The sequence below is a fragment of the Brachycentrus maculatus genome, unplaced genomic scaffold (assembly GCF_059751285.1).
Source record: "Brachycentrus maculatus isolate JH-2025_06_01 unplaced genomic scaffold, ASM5975128v1 h1tg000326l, whole genome shotgun sequence".
Taxonomy (NCBI): domain Eukaryota; kingdom Metazoa; phylum Arthropoda; class Insecta; order Trichoptera; family Brachycentridae; genus Brachycentrus; species Brachycentrus maculatus.
Window position 1 is genome coordinate 818,079 of NW_028281075.1, and position 23,442 is coordinate 841,520.

General features: G+C 32.4%; 1 protein-coding gene across 1 annotated transcript in view; it reads right to left on the bottom strand.

Annotated features, from left to right (window-relative positions):
- Positions 1-21,375, bottom strand: part of RunxB (RUNX family transcription factor Runt related B) — a 35,360-nt gene extending 13,985 nt beyond the window's left edge. Inside the window, exons 1-3 of the mRNA XM_088268582.1 lie at positions 21,229-21,375; positions 18,697-18,913; positions 3,187-3,381 (exon numbers count right to left, since the gene is read on the bottom strand). Coding sequence (XP_088124708.1) covers positions 3,187-3,381; positions 18,697-18,913; positions 21,229-21,375 — 559 coding nt within the window. The remainder of the gene's footprint in view (positions 1-3,186; positions 3,382-18,696; positions 18,914-21,228) is intronic.
- Between the last annotated feature and the right edge of the window lie 2,067 nt (positions 21,376-23,442).

The window sequence follows — 23,442 nt, forward strand, 5'->3', positions numbered from 1 at the left end:
TTTACCACTTGAGTTTATTTTATGACGACTAGTTTCGGTATCTAAGCTTCCATCTGCAGGTCTAAATTTACATTTGTGTTTTCTTTAATAATACAAAAAAAGACAAGTGTTTTTTTAAATAATAAAATAATGAAGATTTATTAAAATGATATTTTTATGGATTTTCCCTTAAAATCGAAAGCTTAAACAAATAAATAACATTATGATTATGTAACTATTGTTACAATTAACTAAAATAAATGTCAAATACTACAAAAAAAATGTTCATAATATTTTCCGTAGTCGAGACACAAATTGTATTTTTATGAATTTTCTCTCAGATCTGAAATCCGAAAGTAAATATATTATTTATCTTATAAAACGGTTGTTGCAAATAACTAAAATAACGTAAAATAAAACTCAAATACTTCAAAAATTAAAAACTTTCTAATATTTGCAGTACAGAAATAATTAAAAAACAAATGATATTTTTTTAATTCATTTATTGATTCGGCAGCCACTTCGTGGTAAATCCAATCCATTTTTAATAAAAATTATACTTAGTAAATACCACTATTTCTTAAAACCTTTATTTAAACATAATTTTTTTATATTTTATGTAGGTATTTTTATATTAATATTAAATATTTAAATAGATATTTTTCTTACCAATTTAATTTCACAATGGGGCAGCACATCAAAGACTTTTAACATATTAATAAATATATTTAGGGCAAATGTAAAATATGACAATTTTTGTGTAGTATTTTAAATAAAAACTCATTTGAGTTTAGGAAAACGACAGTTTTAATAAAGGTACAGATTTATTTTATAATTAATCCTCGTTAGTACAACGTATTCCAGCTATTTGTATTTCCAGCTTTACTCGTGTGGGAGGTCATGTATAGGAGTTATCCGGGGAGCAGAGAACGGAGGAGACGGCGAGATGGTGGTAGGAAGGCACTTGTTAGTTACCTGTGCGGTTTGCAACAATCTCCTGTTAACGTCACGTGGAGTGATTGATCCGGAGATATTTGAACAGGATCTGAGACTGTTTGCCGAATACTTAGGATGGGAAAACAAAATGTTTGGAAACTCGAGTCGTGCGTCACTTTTGAACTTGTTTTAATGCTTATGTCAATAATATCTCGACCCTCTTTTAAATGGTGAAGCGTACGAAATTGTGGATGTATTGAATTGTATCCGTATATTTTTTTGTATCGTTTTTAGATTTGAAAAAGCCTTTTTCTATTATAAACCGTGAATGGTAAGATTTTTTAATTTAATTATTTTTTTTTATTTAAAAAAATATAAAATTAAAAAAATAAATAAAACATCGATAAAAAAACATTTTATTAATTTATAGCAGATAGGGGAAAAGTGAGAAAAAAAATGTAGTCAGGTTGCCCAAAAGAAATATTTTCAATTGATGATACTATAAATTCGATATGGTTTTAAGTGGCAAAGGGAGTATTCAAATTTAAAAGTATTGTATTTAAATTAAACACTTTCAAATGAATGTTATCTTTTACTTCAAGTCATATTCACGTATTCGTAATTTTGCAATTTCGTTAATTACTTAAGCACACTTAATGCTGAATGCAGATTTTTAGTGGTATTAATTTTCAATAATTCTTTGATTGTTTATGTATCATGATTGAATTTTTAAATGTTATGCTTTTACCTTATTTTTTCAAAAATAATGTTTTAAACTCCTCTAATATACATATTTTATTTTTAAAAAAAATTATCAAATTGGTACCTAGCACAAACGATACGAGTACAAAGATTATAACAAAATTTTGAAACTTGCTGATTGTTTTCATTAAAAACAAATGGTTTTCAAAATTTTATATCGTGTTTTATTGACTGATTGTTGTATTCATTATTTTAAAAGTACAATATCATTTTTGCATTTATAGTCACCACATCGGTTTTGAAGTATTTTCTCGTAAATAGCCGCCCTCTACACATTTATTTATCCAAGAATTTATTCTTATTGCCAGGGCGGAATATGAAGGGATATCAAGGCCATGTGACACCTAATGCGAGACATTTCAAATGGAAGTGTCAACCCTTGTTCTAGATGAAGGAGGAAATAACTCCCAACTTGCTGACAGAGCTGCTGCTATCAGACATCTCACGCCGCCCGAGAATCATGCTTCTGGCAGTTGTACCACGCTTTCATTTTTTCTGAGAGTAGCGAACAAAATAAAATATTAAACTGTTTTTTAAAACTATATCATAATAATGAAACGTAAAAATAAAATATGATTTGCTTTGTCTTCTTAGATTCCCATTATTTTCTTTTTATTATACTTTAAACAAGGTATTACATTAGATTTTACTGTGTTATACAGTATTTTTTCCTTTTATTTTTTTGAGAAGTGAAATATTTTCATTTTATTTATTCATTTACTCTACAGGTAAAAATTGTGAATATTTTATCCGTAAACAAAAGTACAAACATTTTTACAAAAATAATCGCTTTAGCTGATTTATGAAAATATATTCCATTTAAACAAGTAAAGTTAACCGTATTTAGTGAATATCTCCCAAAATCTACATTCTAGGAAAATAAAAAAATTAAAAGAGAAAAAATACCGAAAAAAATATGAAAAATACGTCACCAAAAGCCTATTTAAAATGATTATTTTTTCTTAATATCATTTTGCAAATGATTTACTGACTGATTGGCTGACACTAGTTTCTCAGACGTTCGTGTACCCAACGATATAACCCCAAACTCCCAAAATGTAATTGATATGTTGATATTTATTTCAACCGTTTTTGCTAAATATCATATTACTCTATTTATTGTTTCGGCATTGACTTTAAGGTAAGACATGTTACAATGATTAAAGAAAACACTTCGTTTTTTACCACTTGAGTTTTATTATAGACTACATGTTTCAGAAGTTAAACTTCCATCATTCATTATTATGCAGACCTGAATGATGGAAGTTTAACTTCTGAAACATGTATTCTATAATAAAACTCAAGTGGTAAAAAACGAAGTGTTTTCTTTAATCATCATATTACTCTAATAATAGATGACAGAATAAAGCACTAAAAAAAATCTCGATGTTAAAAGTATGATTTTACCAAAAATAATTTACCTTTTTCGATAAACCGAAGCAGAATGTACAAAAAGTCGGTATTTTCTTATTATTATCACATAATTTTTAAAAAAATGTGTTAACTTACCAGAAAGCTTGAAAGGAAGTCCAGCCATAAGAGGGTCGTGAAAACGTGGCCCAAAATGGAAAGGGTGAAATGATTGATGCCTCGCCTTGGACCTAGGTTCCCTGGGTCCATCCACTGTTACTTTGATAGCCTTGCTATATGTAGCAATTTGCGGTGGTGTAGTCGATAAGATTATCGTTAGAGTGAATGATTTGCCTGAAAATGAAAAGAAAAAAAAAACAAATTAGCCAACATTCATGATATTATTTTTTGACATCTCAAAGATGAAGAAGAATATGGAAGTCTGGGCATTTACGGGGCTGACGACCGTCATAGGCTGGTTTAAGTGATCACTTTACACAAGTGTAACATTCACCAATTCTACCCATTATGGACAACCACTATTCAAATTTTTGGAAGTTCTATATATATCAACCAATTTCAAAACGTCGTTCCTAAATCAATAGAACTTCATTAGAGACATCTATTGGTGAGATGAAATATTTGGACACACAAAATGTTGTAAATATTTATGATACTAAAGATGTCATTAAATTAAGAAGCTAGATCGGAAACATTTATGAATAAGAGATTTTTACGAATTTAATGTTTTTAATAATTGATAAACTTGGTATAAACGCTCTCCTTATCCTGCATCGTTAAGTTTATGTTATACCACTTAAAAACACTGCTTCATAACTACCGGTTTCGGAATAATTTTTCCATCATCACGTCAAATGTAGTCTAAATTTCACTTGATGATATAATGATTATTCTGAAACCGGTAGTCATGAAATCATGTTTTAAGTGGTACTACATAAAGGGAGTAATAAATGAAAAGGAGAGTATTATATTACCAAACTGCAGGGTAAACAATGTTTTTCAATAAGAAAAAAGAAAAGTAACTCAATAAAGTAAGGAAAAATAAAAGCTTTTAGTATGAATAAAAGTGCAAAGAATTGGTTATAATAGATTGGTTTGAGTAAAACCATATGGGTGCTTGGCAGATCACCTCAGATAGGTGAACTAAAATGGTATTTTAAAATGCTCATTTTATATGAATATTCACATACAAACTAAATGCCTATAAGATTTATTGCTAAAAGACCTGCACTCTTCGTTGCATCGACAAATATTTTCAAACGATATAGTCAGTATAATCCTAGCAATTTTTTGGTATGTTGCCAAAAAATAATAACGTCACATATATTTAAGAAGATTTAAGATACTGCTAAACGTCGATAGAAAAAATAATAATCTTCCCCACGCAGCCATCGAGTTAAATGTAGCAATCGTAAGTACAGAGAGAAAAGACGCACCACGTTCAAGTTTTTCTATTATTAAATTTGATTATGAAATTATGCAACCGTTTTTTTATTGTAAGCTTGTAATTAAACATAGACAATAACAAAAAAGCAACTAACGGAAATAAACACAATCAAAAGATACATTTACAACCAGTAAATTTTCTAAATTGGAAATTTGATCCCCTATATTAAACCACTCGTAGGCACAACACGTTATAGCGTACGAACAAGCTAGAGAAAAAGAGCATTGAATTTCCACATTCGCTTCAACGATAACCGTATTTTATATATCTTTATTAAAATTCATCCCCCACCCTCATATCCGCAAGGAGTCCTCCGGAGGTTTTGAATAATTCTGCATTTGTTTTCTGAAAAGGGATGGTATGACGCTAAGCCCAAATAAACTGAGTACATTGATATTTAAGCTATTCGAACCCCTGAGAGATGTTAAAAATATGTTCAGGGGTCGAAATAGAAGCTTATGGTGTTAAATCAAATCTTGATCTCATATTATATGAGTTATTTATTCGATTGTTTGTTAGTAGGTAGTCCAGTTAATCACTTTTGAAAATGCGTTAGATTAAAAAATATGTACATTGGAACTTCTCATAATGAGCATAATTCGTTCCAGAATCTTACTCGTTAAGCGTCACATCGTTTATTTTAACTGGTATCCCGGCTCACAAGTTAATGTCGTGAAAAGAGGACTTTCTCTGTAACTTGTTTTGTGAAATGCCGCACGGAGTACTTTTTAAAAAAATTGTTTGTTATGCGAATTACTCGTTGTGAGAGGTTTCACTGTACATAAACGTCATTATTATAAGTTTTCCCAACTAAAAATGCCCACATCAAGCTTTCAAAATATATTTGCATGGGTTTCTTTTAAATACACTCATTATATTTTATATTCTTAATACAATCAATGTTTTGTGTTTATATTTACATTATTGCAGCTAAGATACTATCTTTTTTACGTTCCAAGTGCAGATTAAAATGGTTGCAGACAATTTAAAGTCCCTTTCCAATTTTACCAAGAATTCGAACCCTTTAATTTTTATAGAGCACACAGTTTCTGCACGTATAAATGTATTCTCGCGAATGTTTGATGTAAATACGGGTACACAGTCGCGCTGCTCGATTTTTTGTTTTGTTTCCCCCTTAATGATGTCCCGCGATCCATCACGTGCGAAGTTTAAGGGTTTCTGTAATTGAATAAGCGAGGCGCAACCTTCCAGCCGGGGATGCTATAAAAACGTCACATTGTAAAATTCATATAAAACGGTTCTATTTTTAAAGGTATTTCAGAGATCGTTGGACAACCAACTCCTGAAATAGACAATTTCTCTGGATCTTTCTACGTAACAACAAATTACTTGTATTTAAAAAATATTATTTAGCCGTTAAACATATGTTTCCGCTTCCGTAGTGATCAGAACGCTGGGCTATCGTACTGGATGACCTGGGTTCGATTCCCAGGGGGGGGGGGTCAAATAAATAAAAGTGATTTTTTCACTCTAATATTTATTCAATATTACCCTGGAATGGTAACTGAAGCGGGGGGGGGGCAATCATATTTCCTTCGTGTGTTAATGATCAAGATAATACTGCATTTACACGTTTAATGGTGCAGTGCCCTATGCACCATTGGGTACGGATATGAGTTTGAAGATGAAGAAGGAGAATATTAAAACATTTTATGCTAAATATCAAATTGCAAATTTTTATAAAATAATCGATCATTTTTTGACACACGGATATTTATAATGGACATTTTTTATCATTTTTATCGAAAGCTTTGAGCACCAAAGCTTTCGACAAAAATAAACAAATTAATTTTGATTATATTATTTTTATTTTAGTGTAGACACCTGATATTAAACAAATAAAACATTTAGAGGTTCCTGATATCACAAATATAGTCTTAATCTTATTATTAACGCCGTAGATGGTTTTCATAATCATAAGTCAAGATTTGGGCACGAGTCTGGCCCAGAGAGGCCGCAACATTTGGCAGAACAATGTGCCCCCCGAGCCTTCTCGTCTCCTCGCTCTCCTGCTTCCCTGGTGACTGTTGATACGGCCGGGGGGTGGGGCTCCTGTTTAAATGCAAAATGCCCCCTCTAGTATTCATAAATAAGTGTTGTCCCATTAAGCGGCGGGACGGTTGACTCGGTCGCCTTTGATTCATTTGTCGTTGAAAGCTATGTTTTTTTTGTATTAACTAACGTCCAAGTGACTCTGAAATCTAGCTACGGCTTATGCAACACCGTTTATCATGTCCCTACTCAGGCTTCAACTTTATGAGTTTCATAGCCTATGCCTACTTGAGAGTGGATTTACTCTTTATGTTTAAAGTAACTATAATTTCATGTAATTCATGAGTGAAAATTCTAGGCAAAAACACTCGCGTTGAAAGCTATGAACGAACATCGTGGCTTAAATAATAATTCAACTGATTAAAAATAAAAAATAAAAAATAAACAAATAATCAGCTTCTCTAAAATAAATTTTAATTTTACATATCCTTTAGTAAAATTTGGCCTTATAATATGCTTTACTACTCGATAAAATACAACCTTATTTATGAAACGTATTTTTTATATCGGGATAATTAAGATCTGTAAGTTATGTTTTAAGTATATTTTGTATATTAAAACCATTGTTTACTTTGTGGTATAGTTATATAACACTCTCCTTATTATTCATCGTTCACTTTTAAGGTGGTACATTTTACAAAAAGTGAACGATGATTGACAAGGAGAGTGTTATGTTTTAAGTGATTGTATCAGTTATTCCATAATAGTTATTTCTAGTACATAAATTATATATAGGGCATTTTACTTTAAAAAAAAGCATCATTAAAATTTTTTATTATTCCCTATACATTAAAATTCTACAATAACTCGTTTTTTTAAATAAAAAAAACTTTTTGAAATACAGTTTTCCAATTTGCATATTATTCTAGCTAAATTTAAATCTTTGTTTTAAAATTAGTTTAAATTTATATCTTATTTTATTTGCACAAATCCATTGTAATATGTTAGTTCAAACTATGTAATAAATATATATTTTAATTAAGTTTAATGTCACTAAATGAGTAATTTTCAAACAAATATATTTTCTCGTGAAATTTGGCACTCAACATCTACAATTCCCGTATAAATGTTCGAGACGAAATTGTGATATTTCTGAGCGACCAAGTCAATGTACTCTGCTTAAGACGCGGCTACACACAGCATCCATATTACCCCCTCCTCTCTTCCAGTCCTCCTCGCCATTCCACGGTCATAGCATATTTATTTAAATAAGATGAAATGCTTATCTCGGAAGCATGAGAGAGAAAACTCTTATTCTACGCCATTATATGGCAACGAGAGGGTCTCGGGTAGTATCTATTAAAAATCTACCGTAAAGAATTGGATTAAACCTACGTACAGTTTATCTGCTTGCATTATATATGTATATCGACCTGTGTTTTAGAGTCGGAGGAAATAAAGATTTAAGTGCTGGAATATCTTTATACCGGATAATAAAACAGTTTAATATATTTGACTGGAATATGGACTCTATCGTTATATTCTTAGCCATTATAAATAATATTAAGGTATTTTCCCTTTTTTTGCTTTAATCAACGAATTATTTTATATAAATTTGTTTTACCTAGCTGCGTTTTTTATAAAGTATAAAAGTGTTTTTTTTTTGCATAAGGCACTCGTTAATTTCTGTTTTGTCATAAAATGATTTCACAACATTCCTACTCTCAAATTTGTTGTATATATTGTGTGAATATATTACTAATATTTTTTTAATACAGTAATATTCCTAAGGTGAGATGGTCAAGTTCATCTTAATAACACTTTCGTGTTTAAGGTGTCAGATAAAAACTATGATTATCTAATAGAAAATAGGTTTTTTCGTTCTCTGTTACTAAACAATTTTATTTTTTTAATATACACAAAGCAACTATTCTAAAAGACATACATCGTGCATAAATTAACATTTATCCACGAAATCTGGATTCTGCATTTTATTCTTCTTGGTTTTATTGCATTTTCTGAAGAAAATTCTGTCAATGTGTAAATGACATATTAAATGTATTATTATAACAGTTAAATAAACTGACGATAAATTTTATTAAAAAATATTATTATAGAAATGAAACAACATTTAAGCAAATGCTGAATCGTCAAAATTTTGAAAAGTATATTTATTTTCAGGAAATAACACTAATAAGAAGAAATAACCTTTAAAATATATTATGTTATAATTTACTGAACACTTAGAAATGAATTTCGAAGGCTTATCATCTAATTATATCCGTTTTCGATTTTCCTTTATTAAGAGTTTTTTTTAATGTTCAATGGTTTAATTTAATACTCATCAACATATGAAGAAAATTTTACAATACTGGAGTGTCCTTTTTTTAAAAATAAATATAAGGAAGAAAAAACATCGGTTTTGAGTTTTCGTCCCACTTTGACTGGTTGTACTGTTGATATTTTTTTCATAAGTCTCCAACAAACAGCAATAAGAAAATGAGGCAAACAGCGGCAGAATCCGGTCCATATTTTATGAAGCACTTTTGGCTTTTGGTTTCTGAAGAGACGACTTATTTATTTATACCTTTCTTCCTGTTCCCCAGACTCGTATTCTTTTCTCTGTTCTTATCCGATATAGATGTTACACATGACTTGATTATATTTATCTGTAATTTTTTAAATTTATTTATAACTTTTTAGTACACACCTAGAGGTCTAAATTTTACAGGAGATTTTTTTTAAATGATAGGTCGATAGATATTTTAAAGTCAAACTATATCAATTCTTTTGATGATAAAAACTACTGGACTTTTTGATCGTGAATATATTCTTAATGTGAACTCAAGATTTGGATAATTTCAATTAAACCACAAAACACAAATCTTATGAAATTAGTTTTAAAAGTCTATAAGATCAATTGAGAAATAAACTAATAAGATCAACTAAGAGATTTCTGTAACTAAATCGTATCCGACATGTAACCTACAATTCTCGGCTCGGGTTCAAGATAAGATTGTTTTTATTTCGTTATTCATAATACCACATACTTAATAAGTAGAAAATTAGAATTAATAATATACTCTTTGTAGTAAACTTTTTAAACTCAATAACACTAGAAATTGTAACCAATCATTTATATTTAGTGAAAATGTAGCAAAATTCTAACACAAACCTACCAAACCGCCAATATATGTACTTCTCACCTTCATCTATACCCAATGGTGCAATAACTAACTGCGACGTATTGATGCAATGTTATTTTGATCGTTACTGACATGAAGGCAAGGACCATTTCAGGGTAATATTAAATAAAAATTACAGTGTAACATCGCTAATATTTATTTTCACACCCCCCTGGGAATCGAACCCGGGACCTCAAGCACGGTAACTAAATACGCTAACCATTACACCATGGATACTAGTGTGCGTAAATTCATCCACACATTTTGCCTCATGCGATTCTCATCGCCTCATACGCAACCGCCAATTATAACAACTAGTTAACCTCTGAATAGAAAATTTATAAAGTCCACCAAAACATACCATTGTTTAATTATTTCAGGAAGCTGAACTTTTGGAGCTACGAGAAATCTATTGCCAACAGTGTCTAAAATATGTTTTCATCCGCCAACATTTATTTCCTTAAAATAATAATAGATCTAGTCAAAGAATGAATAATTTATTAGAAATACCTTTTTGTAAATCCAGACTCGCGCAAAGACACGCATTTTTCATAGCTCCAAAACTGTTCTATTTATTCCACAAAGACTATTTGTTAGATGTTAATTACCTAAGGTTGTGTAAATTTGAATTTTCGCTAAAAGAGACAGATTTGAGCTCCTTTTTCTTGTAGACGTATTTTAGTTATTTTAAATTTTATTTTCAAAATAAACTTTTTTTTATTTCTGATAGTCAAGTATTTTTTTTGTATTTTATATTAACACTTTTAATCTAGTTCTACTTTTAATACCAATTATATTCTTGCCAGTGCCCTTTACTATGACCTAAATTATATTGTATACCCACGCACAGGCCATGCCTTTGTGGGATCCTTTTTTGTATTCATATTTTATTCATATTTTTTTGTATTTGAATTTATGTCATGTTTGTATAATGCAAAAGAATTTAAAATAAAGAGAAAAAAAATACCGTACACTCTTATATTTTTACTGATATAATCGTTCATTTTCGAAGAATGCGTATGGTTGGTATAGGGGTAAGTTTACCCAGGGTAGCAGTGGCGGTAGAGGGATGCGGGTAGCGAGGCTCCGTGTCGACATGTCGTTAAAACATTTGTCAAAAACGTCAGCGGCAAGTGGCGACATGGCGGGGGATGTCGCGGGGTGTGGAAAAATTCGCATAATATTGCCTTCCCGCGGGGGAAGGGGACTGACTCTATCAAAAAATAAACAGCTATTTACAACGGATGGGTGTGATTTATCCACGCGACGACCTTAGCGTTTCTTGCGCAACCCTCTCTATTCGAGGATATTTTTTCATCTTTGGAAGAAATATAAAAGAATAAAAAACATTAATGATTTAAGGGGTATCACAACGTTGTTTTATATATACATATATATATAAACATACATATTTACTTTATGGGCCGAGTAAAGGTTTTTTTTCCATGTTATTCATACTTACTGTATAAAAAATTGAAAAATGTAAGCTTTTTTTTAATATTTTGAAAATTGATTGAAGGTAATTAATTATTTTGTTTATTTTTTGGTTCTGATTTTATAAATATGTATATTATGCATATATAAAGAGTTTATAGTAAAAATTGCAAGAAGCACAAAAGAAATGACACATTTTTGACAAAAATGAAAATTCTCCCCCTTTTACGCAGTTAATCGTTAATTGCGGTTGAAACATTAACGTTTTTATAAAAATGCTTTTATATATTCCACCTACACAGTTTAGTGGATAACGCGCTAGGCTGGGGGTCCCGAGTTCGATTCGCAGAGGGGTCAAAATAAATATTAGTAATTTTTCACTGTGATCACCTTTCCGATCCGTATTTAACGATCAAGATAACAGTGTTTCTATACGATACCGTGCCCTATACACCATTGCGTACGGTTAAGAATTAGAAAAGAAGAGGAAAAAAGATATTTAATATTTTTTCGGTTAGTATCCCAGAAATGCGAATTTAATTATTAGCAACCTTCTTAATTGGGGAGCGTTCACAGCGCAACGGTAATATCCCTGACGAGGGAGAATGCTGCCAGAAAAATGCGAAAAACACTGACTTTTCAATTCTCCACTGTCGGCCAATTTGCTCCCAATTCCAATAATCCCGCTGTTATTCCATTCCGCTCCCTTATAACAATAATTAGGAATGAGTGGTTCGATAATTAAAAACGGAGAAGAGAACTTTCCTTGCGGGGGAAATTAAAAAGGAACCAAGGGGTGATTTCCTCTGATGAAGGTCTCCAGGAAACACAGAGACGTTTAAAAGTCTCTTTCAATTTCAAGGAGTGTTCTCGACTTTTTCAAAAATAAATAACGAACATGCGTTATTTGCAATTCGTTTCGTATGTACTTATGTTCAAGGATACTTTTATATTAAATTTTTTGAGCAATTGAGATGTCATTACTGTAGTTGTTACTTCTTGCATACTAGTCACTTACGCGTCTCTGAGGTTTAAAGCATTGATTTATTTAGATATAGCCACAAAATGATTTAATATAAGTAACAAAATGTTTACATGCGTTTCGTTGACGAAGAATATTAAATAAATATATCTTATTTTTCGAGTCACTGTGAACTCCTTTCATTAATTGATTCAACAGTCACTTTGTCGTAAAATCAATTTATTTTAAATTTAAGTTCTACTTAGTAAATAGCACTATATCTTGAAATCTATTGTGATACGTGTTTCGATCCACTCCGCATCATTTTTACGTGTTTTACACGTAATCATTTTCAAACAGCATAAAGTGTTTGAAAATGATGCGGAATGCATCGAAACAAATGTCACAATAGATTTTTAAAAACAGTGGTATTTACTTAGTTAAAATTAAACTAAATGTTTGAATTGCCTTCATCATGTATGAATTGCCTAGTCGGCTATCGAAAAATAAATTCTCCCAGTCTTAGGAACGTTATATATTATGTTCAACATAATCTAAGTCAACATTTTGAGTGTGTTCAAATACTTGGATTACATCCAATTAGACAAGTTATTTTTCATTTTATTTTTTGACATCTCAACATAAATGAAGAAGAAGATGGAAGTCTTACCAATAGAAGTATCTAGTGCAATTCTAGTGGATTATATATATAGAACTTCCAACAATTTGAGCAGTGTGGTTGTCAATCATGGGTAGAATTGGTAAATGTTAAACGTGTTTAAAGTGATCACTTAAACCAGCGTATTACGGTCGTAGGCCCCGTGAATGCCCAAACTTCCATATTCCTCGTCATCTATATTGAAATGTTAAAAAATAAGATAATCTTTGTCGTTGATGATTATTTTAAGGCTTCAGTTTATCACATTAAAGTGGTTTATTTTTCAAATGAGCGCTAGTTAATGATGTGGCGTATTAAGTGGAGTGCACCTGATACGTAAAGAAAAATTACCTGAGGGAGAAGGAGGGTTGCAAATCGCAGATACAAGGGGAAGAGAATAAAAGGGGCGCAAAGTGGAAAAATGTTAAGATGAACGACCCTTTGCATGAAAGATTGGGCGTCGATGTGATTTATTCTTAAAATAAAAATAAAACAAATGTATTTAATATTGAGCTTTATATTCATTTTCGAATTAGATTTTTTTATAATTCCTTTAAACTTAATGTGTATTTACACGCATCACACCTCTTCAATTAAAACCAATAGAAACCAAACACATCATAGGAAGAGTAAAAGTCAAAGGGATATTTAAAACGATTTTTGATAGAATCACAAAAGAAATGGCAAATATTTTTTAAAGAAATGAAAATTCCCCCTTTTAAGCAGTTATTCATTGATTGCACTTGAAACATTAACGTTTTTAAAAAATATAATCTAATATTTATCTTAATTTTCCTATGAGTATATGTAAAATTAAAAAAAAAACATCGTTTAAAATGATTTATGAAATAAAGTGATTTTTTTTTGTTTATTCGGATCTTTACAGTATACGAGTATAAACAGCTTTGTGAAATAAAACACACTGATTTTTATATTTGTAAGAATGAGAACTATATGGGAACTAATCGAGAGCGTGAATTCCATAGAGGCAGAAAAGCAGTGCCTATCCTTACTTACCCGCATGACATATAAACGCAACCAGTAACTACCCTACCTTACTAAGTAGTACCTAGCTTACCTTACTACCTACCTCTACTGCCTACCCTAATTAATTCTCTCTGCACGCCACTGAAACCATTTAACTATATTATTATAAGCAAGTATACTCTCGCAAGTCTAAAAAGTGCTTTAATTATTGTGTTGCGTAATGTTTTTAAAGGAATTTCCTTTTACTAAATTATTAATCAAAATACATTATGGCTACTGCAATTAAAATTCATGTTATTTAATACCACAATAAAATAAAATGATTTGCTAAATAATTATAAGTTTTAATTAGTGTATTCATATACATTATATGAAGGAGAGTAATAACAGTGTTCTTTAAAAAAATATTTCATCATTGTTACGTTATTCAGACTTTCGATCAGCGCACACGCCACAGAGATATAAATCAAAATATATAAGAATAATAATGAGAAGCGTACAAAGTGAAAAGTCGTCGTTTTAACTGGCAATAACCTGAGGGTGAGAAGGGGACGAAGGTGCACTTTTTAACGACCCACCCAGTGGAAGTGTAAAGTACAGGAAAACTCCTAAATCATGAAGTATCTCGAACCAAATCAGGAAATCTCATAAAGACTTAAGTTTTTTTTTATATTTAAATTGAAAACTATATATATGAAAACTATATATAAGAAAGTAAATTTTTAAATTAATCAATTTAATTATCAACATATTTTTTATCTCATACATTTTTATGTCTTACTAGCAACATACCTACGTAGTTTGATTCGCCTTTTTTATCTTTCTATGTACATATTATGCGAATGAGTTAATAGAGATAAAATAACTGGTAAAATAACAGTATGTAAAATGGTTCGGTAAAGATCTTGCGTATATTCAAATAAAAGGATCTCTGCTTTATAAAAGCTTACTCAAATCAACAATAGATACTGCCATAAACTAACACATGAAGTGACGTGTGATTTATAATATTTGTATGAGTTCCAAAACTTTGAGTAGTGTGGTTGTCAATCATGGGTAGAATGCTGAATGTTACACGTGTGTAAAGTGATCAGTTAACCAGGCCCTATCATAAGCCCCGTAAATACCTAGACTTCCATATCCTTTTTCATCTATGTTTAAATGTATAAATATAAAGATATACGAGTAAAATTTTGTTTATGTTTTGTTCTACAATGATGAGTGCAAAACTTGTTTCCAATATCATCAATATATACTTTTCTTTATGTCTTTGACTGTCTCGGCTACCGTACTGAAGGTCCCGGGCTCGATTCCAAGGGAGGGGTCAAATAAATATATATAATAATAAATGAGTATTTTTTTTACTCAAATATTTATTCAATATTACTTGAGGCGGAGGACTGATCACTTTTTCTTCATGTGTTCACGATCAAGATGATACTGCGTTCATATGATGCAGTGCCCTATGCACGTGAGGATGAGGGTTTATAAAAATATCTTTTTGATGCCCGTCTCAAAAAGTGGAGGCTGCTAGGCAGGGTACAAGGTATAGTTGTCAATAATTAAAGTGGAGGCTGCTAGGCAGGGTACAAGGTATAGTTGTCAATAATTAAAGTGGAGGCTGCTAGGCAGGGTACAAGGTATAGTTGTCAATAATTAAAGTGGAGGCTGCTAGGCAGGGTACAAGGTATAGTTGTCAATAATTCAAGTAAAGGATCATTTATTTTCAGATGAAAATTGTAGCTACACTCTTTTGGACACGCACAAAAAGTTCTTTTTTCTGATTCGCTTTGCAAAAGGGGCTTGATATCTCCCCCTCCCTATTAGGCACTTTTGTTTTAAGGATGTTTTTCTCCCGAGTACCAACATCCCAAATACTAAATACTGGAAAAAATAAGCTCCCAACTACAGGGGGGACGAAGGCCCTTGGCTCACTTCTGAAACGCGGAAGTGGCGTGTGGTGAATTTTTAATAATAACTGAAAAGCTTAATGATGAAGTTGCCTCTGAAGGGGGATGAATGATTCCCTTTTTTCGATTAAAGGACTCTCAAATTATGTCTGACAGTTTTAACGCTACGTTAATTTTAGCGAGCCTCGCAATTTAAAAAAAGTGTCTCGATGTTTTTTTTCTTCAGAATATTATATTTCATAAAATACTTATCTTTAAAATAAGAATTTTAATCGTGTAAACTTGAAAATATAATAACTTATGTAAAATTCAATACTTGGCTTTAATAGTTTAAAAAAAAGCTAGATAATACAAGATTTTTACAAAATTCTTTTTTCTTATCCTCATCCGCACTCAATGTTGAATAGGGCACTACATCTTTTAAAAACATTAAATCAAATATTAGAGTGAAAAATCACTTGTATCTATTTTAACCCCTCGGAACGAGCCCGGGACCTGCAGAATGGCCACTAATTGCGCTGACTACTGAGCTACGAAGGCTTTTTATAAATTTCGTATACGAAATAGTTCGTTCATATCGTTCGTACTCATTTATATGAATTTATTAACCAAAGTAATTTGAAACGCATAACAAATCTACTGAATAAAAAATAAGTCAATGAGTAACCTACAGTCTCTATACCAGTAGGTAGTTCAAAAGTTTTCTCATTGTTCCATCAACATTGTGATAACATATTTATACTGCGCGGTTTACCTCAATCAATAACTTTTCAATGGTGATAATTGATTTAGAAAAGCTCTTTTGTATGAAATAATGTCTCCCTCAAAACACCTCGGGACAACACAAATTAAATGAAAACTGACCTGAAGCCCTACAGGACGAGGTACTACATATTAAAGGACTCAATTTTCTACCGGTGTTGATTTCATTAGGAAAGGACACCGTAGACTAATTAAATATCCTTCAACATTCCACACAGGGGTAAGGTAAAAGGTTGCACATAAATACTCGGGTCGGGTAGACGCTCGAAACTGGCGTGGCGGGCTCGATTCCTGTCAATTCCGAAATTAATTCAAGAAATATTTATTCTCAACAGGTCTAGGTGTTTTTAATGTATTATTCACATTACCCTCTATATTCTTGCTATCCTACTGGCAGGCAAGCAACACCGCAAACTTTGTGTGTAATTTTTTTTTTAATTGTTACACAATCTTTGTTGTATATATACGTATAATTATATTGATTTAGCATTTGCGGATAAAAATCACAAAAATATTGAAATTCAATATCGTAGAATATGTTTTCCAGTTTTCGATTATTTATTTTTTAAGTTTTTTTTTACCTGACAAACTTGGCCTGTTTAATAATAAGTAGACTGATGTCATAAAACAAAATGTACTTTTGAATGTTTTCCGCAGATACTTTGTGGCACATTTTATAAACTTTATTAAATGAAATAACTTTGTTAAAATCACTTTTTATTAATACAATTTAATCTACCGGTTTCAACAAGAACCTTGTCATCATCGGGGTTTATATTAATGAAAAAACATTAAAAACATTATAATACTCTCACCAAAAAACTTCCACATACTCCGTAAAAATCCTAAATGCTATTTTTATGCAATGAATAATATAAATAACATACTTATAGGATTTTTACGGAGTGTGTGGAAGTTTATTGGTGAGAGTATTATAATGTTTTTAAGGTTTTTGAATTCATATAAACCCTGATGATGACAAGGTTCTTATAGAAACCGGTAGGTTAAATTATATTAATAAAAAAGTGGTTATATCAAAGTTATTTCATTTTATGAAATGTACTTTATTTAGAAATTACATGTCTAGGTTCCCTTCAAAATATTTACTTTCACTTATCCCAACGGTGGTTTAGCTCCTTCGTCGCATTTGCTTTAATCTCGGGAATCGTTTCGAATGTTCTTCTTTTCAATGGTCTTTTGAGTTTGAGGAACAAGAAGCAGTCAGAAGGAGTGAAATCCTCAAAAGACCTTTGAAAGGAAGAAGATTCTTGACGATTTTCGAGATTAAGGCAAATGCAAGGAATGAGCTAAAAGACATCACAAGAGAAGCGTTCTTAGGACTGTTCCCAAGAGTGGAAACATCGTTGGGATAAGTGTGTGTTCGAGAGGAGAATACTTTGAAAGAAACTAGACATTTTAACTTATAAATAAAACATATTTCGTTTTATGACGTCAGTCTACGTATTAATTGAACAGGCCACGTATAAATTAAAGCATACATTCTTTTATAACTTGACTTATTTTCTTACAATGTTTCTTTGTTCAGTGTTGAAATAGTTCTATATGCGTTAGACATACAATTTGATTCACTTTCCTGTATATTTCTAAACGTATTGTGAAAATACTGTTTTTAAAAACCGTTGATTTACCTAACATATATACCATACATATGTTGATAGGGACTATTGTTATATATGTAGGGATTATATACTATTGTTATATATGTATTGTTATATATGTATTATATGATAGGGACTATAGAGAAGTAAATTTTTGAAAATTACTTAAGTACTACTGAAATTATTTAAAACATGTATTTTTTACCAGGGGAGCATAAAGTTATGAAGATGCGTTTATATTAAGCTCGAAAGAGTTGCGGTAATATCAAATCCCTGTGTTTCTTAAATGTTATTTTAATAGTATGTTGTATTTTTTTGTTCGCCTCCGTAGTGTAATGGTCAGCACGCTCGGCTACCGTTCTGGAGGTCCCGGGTTCGGTTCCCAGGGGGGTCAAATAAATATAAGTGAATTTTTCACTCTAATATTTATTCCATATTACCCTGGACTGGTGCCTGAAGCGGAGGGCTGATCACCTTTCCTTCATGTGTCAACGATCAAGATAACGCTGCGTTTGTATGATGCAGTGCCCTATGCACCATTGGGGTGCGGATAAGGGTTTGAATGATTTTATGTTGTGTTTTTACTTAGAAACATGTAATAATGCAAATGCAAACAAGGATCTGCTTTCGATCCCAGTACAAAAACACGTGGTAATGAAAGAAGTACATTACCTCTGCCACTGCGGCCGACGAAGCGCAGGTCGTTGAACTTGGCGACCTGGTTCTTCATGACGGCCGTGGAGTTGCGCAGCTCGGCGCAGTAGTTCTCGTCGTTCCCGGCGCGCACCGTCACCACGGTCCCGTCGCCCACGTCGCCCAGCGCCACCACCTTGAAGGCCACCGGCAGCGTCTTGTTGGAGCGCCAGTGCGGCGGCAGCACGGTGCACACCTTAACAAATCATTCATGATTTATGGTCCATTACAAATTTCGAGGGTAAATAAGTTATGTGATCCATAGACGACATGAACTGGAAGTATGATTCCATAGGTCTATTTGCTAGAGACCACATCTCGAACGACGAAGTACTACAAATAATCAAAGAATTTTTAATTTTTTTATTATTATTTTTTTTAATTTGGAAAACCAACACAGAACAATAACATATAAGTATACATCTCAATTATTGAAAAAAGCTCCAATTACAGGTTTTCGCAGAACGAGCGTTAACAGTAACAAAAACATTACAAATATTACATACACTTGTTTTTTTTAATTAAATTATTATTTTTTTAATGAAGGAGAGGGAAAGGAATTGGAATAGGGAGTGGAAATTATTATTTAAGAGAGAAGTTAAGTCGATGGATGTGTCTTTACCATATTTTTTAGTGTAGATAGTTAAGTGTTTGTGAAATCAATATAGCTAAATTCATTGTTGTGTGCCAAACAAGAACGTTGAAAATAATAATTTTTATTGTAGGCTTTTTTGTTGATGGGGACACGAAACATAGTGTAATGTCTTGTCAACCTGGCAGGAACATTTATCGATATTAGATATAGAGCTCTGAGCAGTCAACTAAACTTAGAAATATTTTAATAAGAATAAAGGCACCTACTCGCGACTATCTCGAAGAGACGAGCCGAATGGATGGGTCAGACAGGGGGGTTTCCTGCACTCAACAATAGAGGAAACGATCCAAGGAACAAACTCAAGCCGACGCCCACGCTGCGAATTTCTTCGCGACTTATAACGAGGATATGGGCTGTTCACCGTATGAGGAGCTGAAGAGGGGTTCGCAGTATAGACCGGAGTAGCGAAAGGGGTGTCATTTGTTGATGAAAACTAATCCATAGGATTGAGAGTAAAGAAGAAGGAGGTATATTTATTTTCCCTTCTGTGCCACTCCACGCTGAGGGTTGACAATGGCCATGACAATTTTTACTTTGTCTGCAGTCTCTATATTTGTCTAAAAAGTGCTTCCACTGTAGCAATAACTCGCTGTTTATAGAGACGTTATATGAGACTGTGTTTAAGGCACTGCAACATATAAACGTAGTGTAATCTTGATCGTTAACACATGAAGGAAAGGTGATCAGCCCTCCGCTTCAGATACCATCCAGGGTAATATTAAATAAATATTAGAGTGAAAAAATCACTTATAATTATTTGACCCCCTCCAGTACGATAGCCGAGCGTGCTGACCATTACACTACGGAGGCGGATGAAACATATTGAATTAGTTAGGTAAAGGAATTACACATGGATGGATAGGACTTTGGCCAATGTCTGTACACGACGGATTCTTCAGTTCTTTGGATACGTTGCACGTGGCAATGAGTATAGCCTGGAACTACTATAAGTGATTGGTAGCCTGGAGGGAAAGAGAGGGAGAGGAAGATTTCCACACGCTGGACCGATCAAGTTAAGGCAGCAGCAGGCAACTCGGTGAGAGCTACATGCAGCGTAGTCAAGAGATAACTGGAGAAGAATCATTGCTTCAACAAGGGTCACATCCCTCAGTAATGAGGAGTAAGACGGAGAAGAAGTTAAAAATTTATGAATGTTTGAACAACAACATTTTGAGTGTGTCCAAATACTTGTTCACAAATCTGGATTAGCTCCCAATTATGGGAGCTATTTTTCCTATTATTTTTCGACATCTCTACATAGATGAAGAAGAAATTAATTCATCTCACCAATAGATATCTCTAGTGAAATTCTAGTGATTCAAGTACAATGTTTCGAAATTGGATCATATATATATAGAATCAGGTATTACCCAAAATTGGTTGCTTTGCCAGTAAATTAAAATATATATATATAGAACTTCCAAGAATTTGAGTAGTGTGGTTGTCAAACACAGGAAAAATTTGTGAATGTTATACTTGTGTAAAGGGATCATTTAAACCAGCTTATGACGGTCGTAAGTCCCATAAGTACCCAGACTTCCATATTCTTCTTCATCTATGCTGAGACGTCAAAAAATAATATGAATTTTAATATTATTTATTTTATCAGACTGGATTATTCATCCTATGGATGAGATGTGAATGTTCAAATGGAACAAATACTTTACTAATTTCTCTACTGATCAACAATCAGCCATACTTCATAAACGTACTGAAAAACTTAAAACCTTTGTGAGGAAAGATCTATGATCATGGCAAATATACTGGTTTCAATAATTAATGTAATATGGATGTTCAATAATGAGCATTTTTCTTCATCCATGTTGAGATAAAAAAAAATGAATATTTGAACTCACCACGTGCGGGCATCCGGTCCTGACTAGCTCGCCGGGGTGCTCGGCCATGAGCCCGTCCAGCGTCCTCTCGGCCAGCAGCTCCGCTGACAGGCCTGGCCCCTCGAGGGCTGGGCCGCTAGTGGAAGTCACCTCCCCTGATAGGTGCATCGCGCCGCCTAGCGCCGGGCGCCGCGTCTACCCCGACCGGAGTCAACTCCACATCCTCAAGCTCCTAGGCAATCTGGCTCCGATCTTGCTATTTCACCACGCACTGGTCTTTAAAAATCTTTAGAACACTTACTTTTTTTTGGAATAATAATAGTCGGCTCCAATCTTGCTATTTCACGACGCACTGGTCTTTAGAAGCACTTTCTCTAAAGTTTTAGCTGTTTTTTAGACATGTAAGGGTAGACAATTATTAGTTTTTTTAGACTTATAATAGTCGGCTCCAATCTTCCTATTTTACGACGCCTTGGGCTTTAGAAGCACTTTGTCTAAAGTTTTAGCTGTTTCTTAGACATGTAAGGGTAAACAATTATTATTTTTTTGACTAATAATAGTCGGCTCCAATCTTGCTATTTCACGACGCACTGGTCTTTAGAAACACTTTTCTAAAAATTCTAGCTCTTTCTTAGATTTTTATTGCTAGAGTATTATTAGTTTTTTAATACATTTACATTTTATAACACACTCTTATGACTTAGACATTGATATTTCACAATACACTAACATCCGCTGTATACCTCTTCACTTATGTAGTTTCGATAAAAAGAGTTTTTGACAAGACAGTTTTTGGTTATAATAAGAGTTACTCACAAGTCTAATTAAATCAATGGATGAATATTCTTAGATCTTCGTACCACACACTTTTTTGATCTCATATGATTATTCACTGCATTTTAATATTACGTGTTTCATATGAGTTTCGTATTTGTTAATAATTTTATATTTTTTTAATTAGTCTGAAATCTGAACGGTAAATAAATTAGCTCGTTAAAATAAAATATTTTTATTAAGATCTTAAGTTTTTTTAATGAAGGTTTCACCTAGTGAATACCACTATTTCCATAGTCGTATTTACTAAGTTAAACTTCAATAAAATGTGGACAGATTATACAACAAAATGACTCCGAATCAATTAATGAAATCTTAGATCATCTTCTAGAAAACTTAAACGGACTTATATATCTTATATGAGTACGGGTATGCAACGCCTAATGCTCTGGTCATAACTTTTTTTTTTTAATATTCCATATTATCTTTCTCTTCCATGTCATTTCCAATCAGTAGTAATATTCTTCACCTCAGCAACTGTATTTCATTGAAAATAATTTATTTTCTACTCCTAGATCCGTCAATCTAGAGCGCAGGACAAATTATCCCTTATCCGCACCACAATGATGCAAAGGGCACTGCATCATATAAACGCAGTATTATAGAAATGTGATCAGCCTTCTGCTTCAGGTACCAGTCCAGGGTAATATTGAATAAATATTAGAGTGAAAAAATCACTTTGCAAATTGCAATCGAACCTGGGACCTTCAGAACCGTAGCCGAGCGTGCTGAGCGTGGTGTAATATACACCACGGAGGCGAATTCACTATTAACCGCCCTACATATATGAACGTACGTGATACGCGCGGTTTTTCTTTCCAAAAATTTTAATGCGTACCGGATACACTGACAGTTTTTTGTCAGGTTTCATACCTGACAATATTTTGTGACAACAAACGTTGTAATTTTTTGCTTATTTATAAAAATATGCCTGAAAATAACCCGAAGGTGGGGTGGTCAAACATGGATATTGGTAAGAAGAAGAAGAAAAAAGATATTTATTGATTTGGCATTTAATTTGTAGAACTCCATTTTAATTTATGTATTAATTTTTAAATCATACACAGATTTTTTGAGTCTACTGAGTTCTATTTTATTAACAAAAACACATAATGTGTTTTTGTTAATAAAATACAACTTAGTATGTAGACTCAAAAAATCTGTGTTTGATTTAAAAATTAATACATGAAAAAAGATATGATGATAAAAATAAAAGATGTTTCGTGAAAAATTTCGATGCAGATCAAAAGTCTCCCCTTAACTCAAACCGAAAAAGATTCATCCGCTTGTATCATATCAGATATAAAGCATTGTACTGATTTCTCTTTCTCTAGATATTCCTTTGATCTGACTGACTGAGCATTCACTTTTATCAATACGTTTCGAGCATCAAATTCCAAT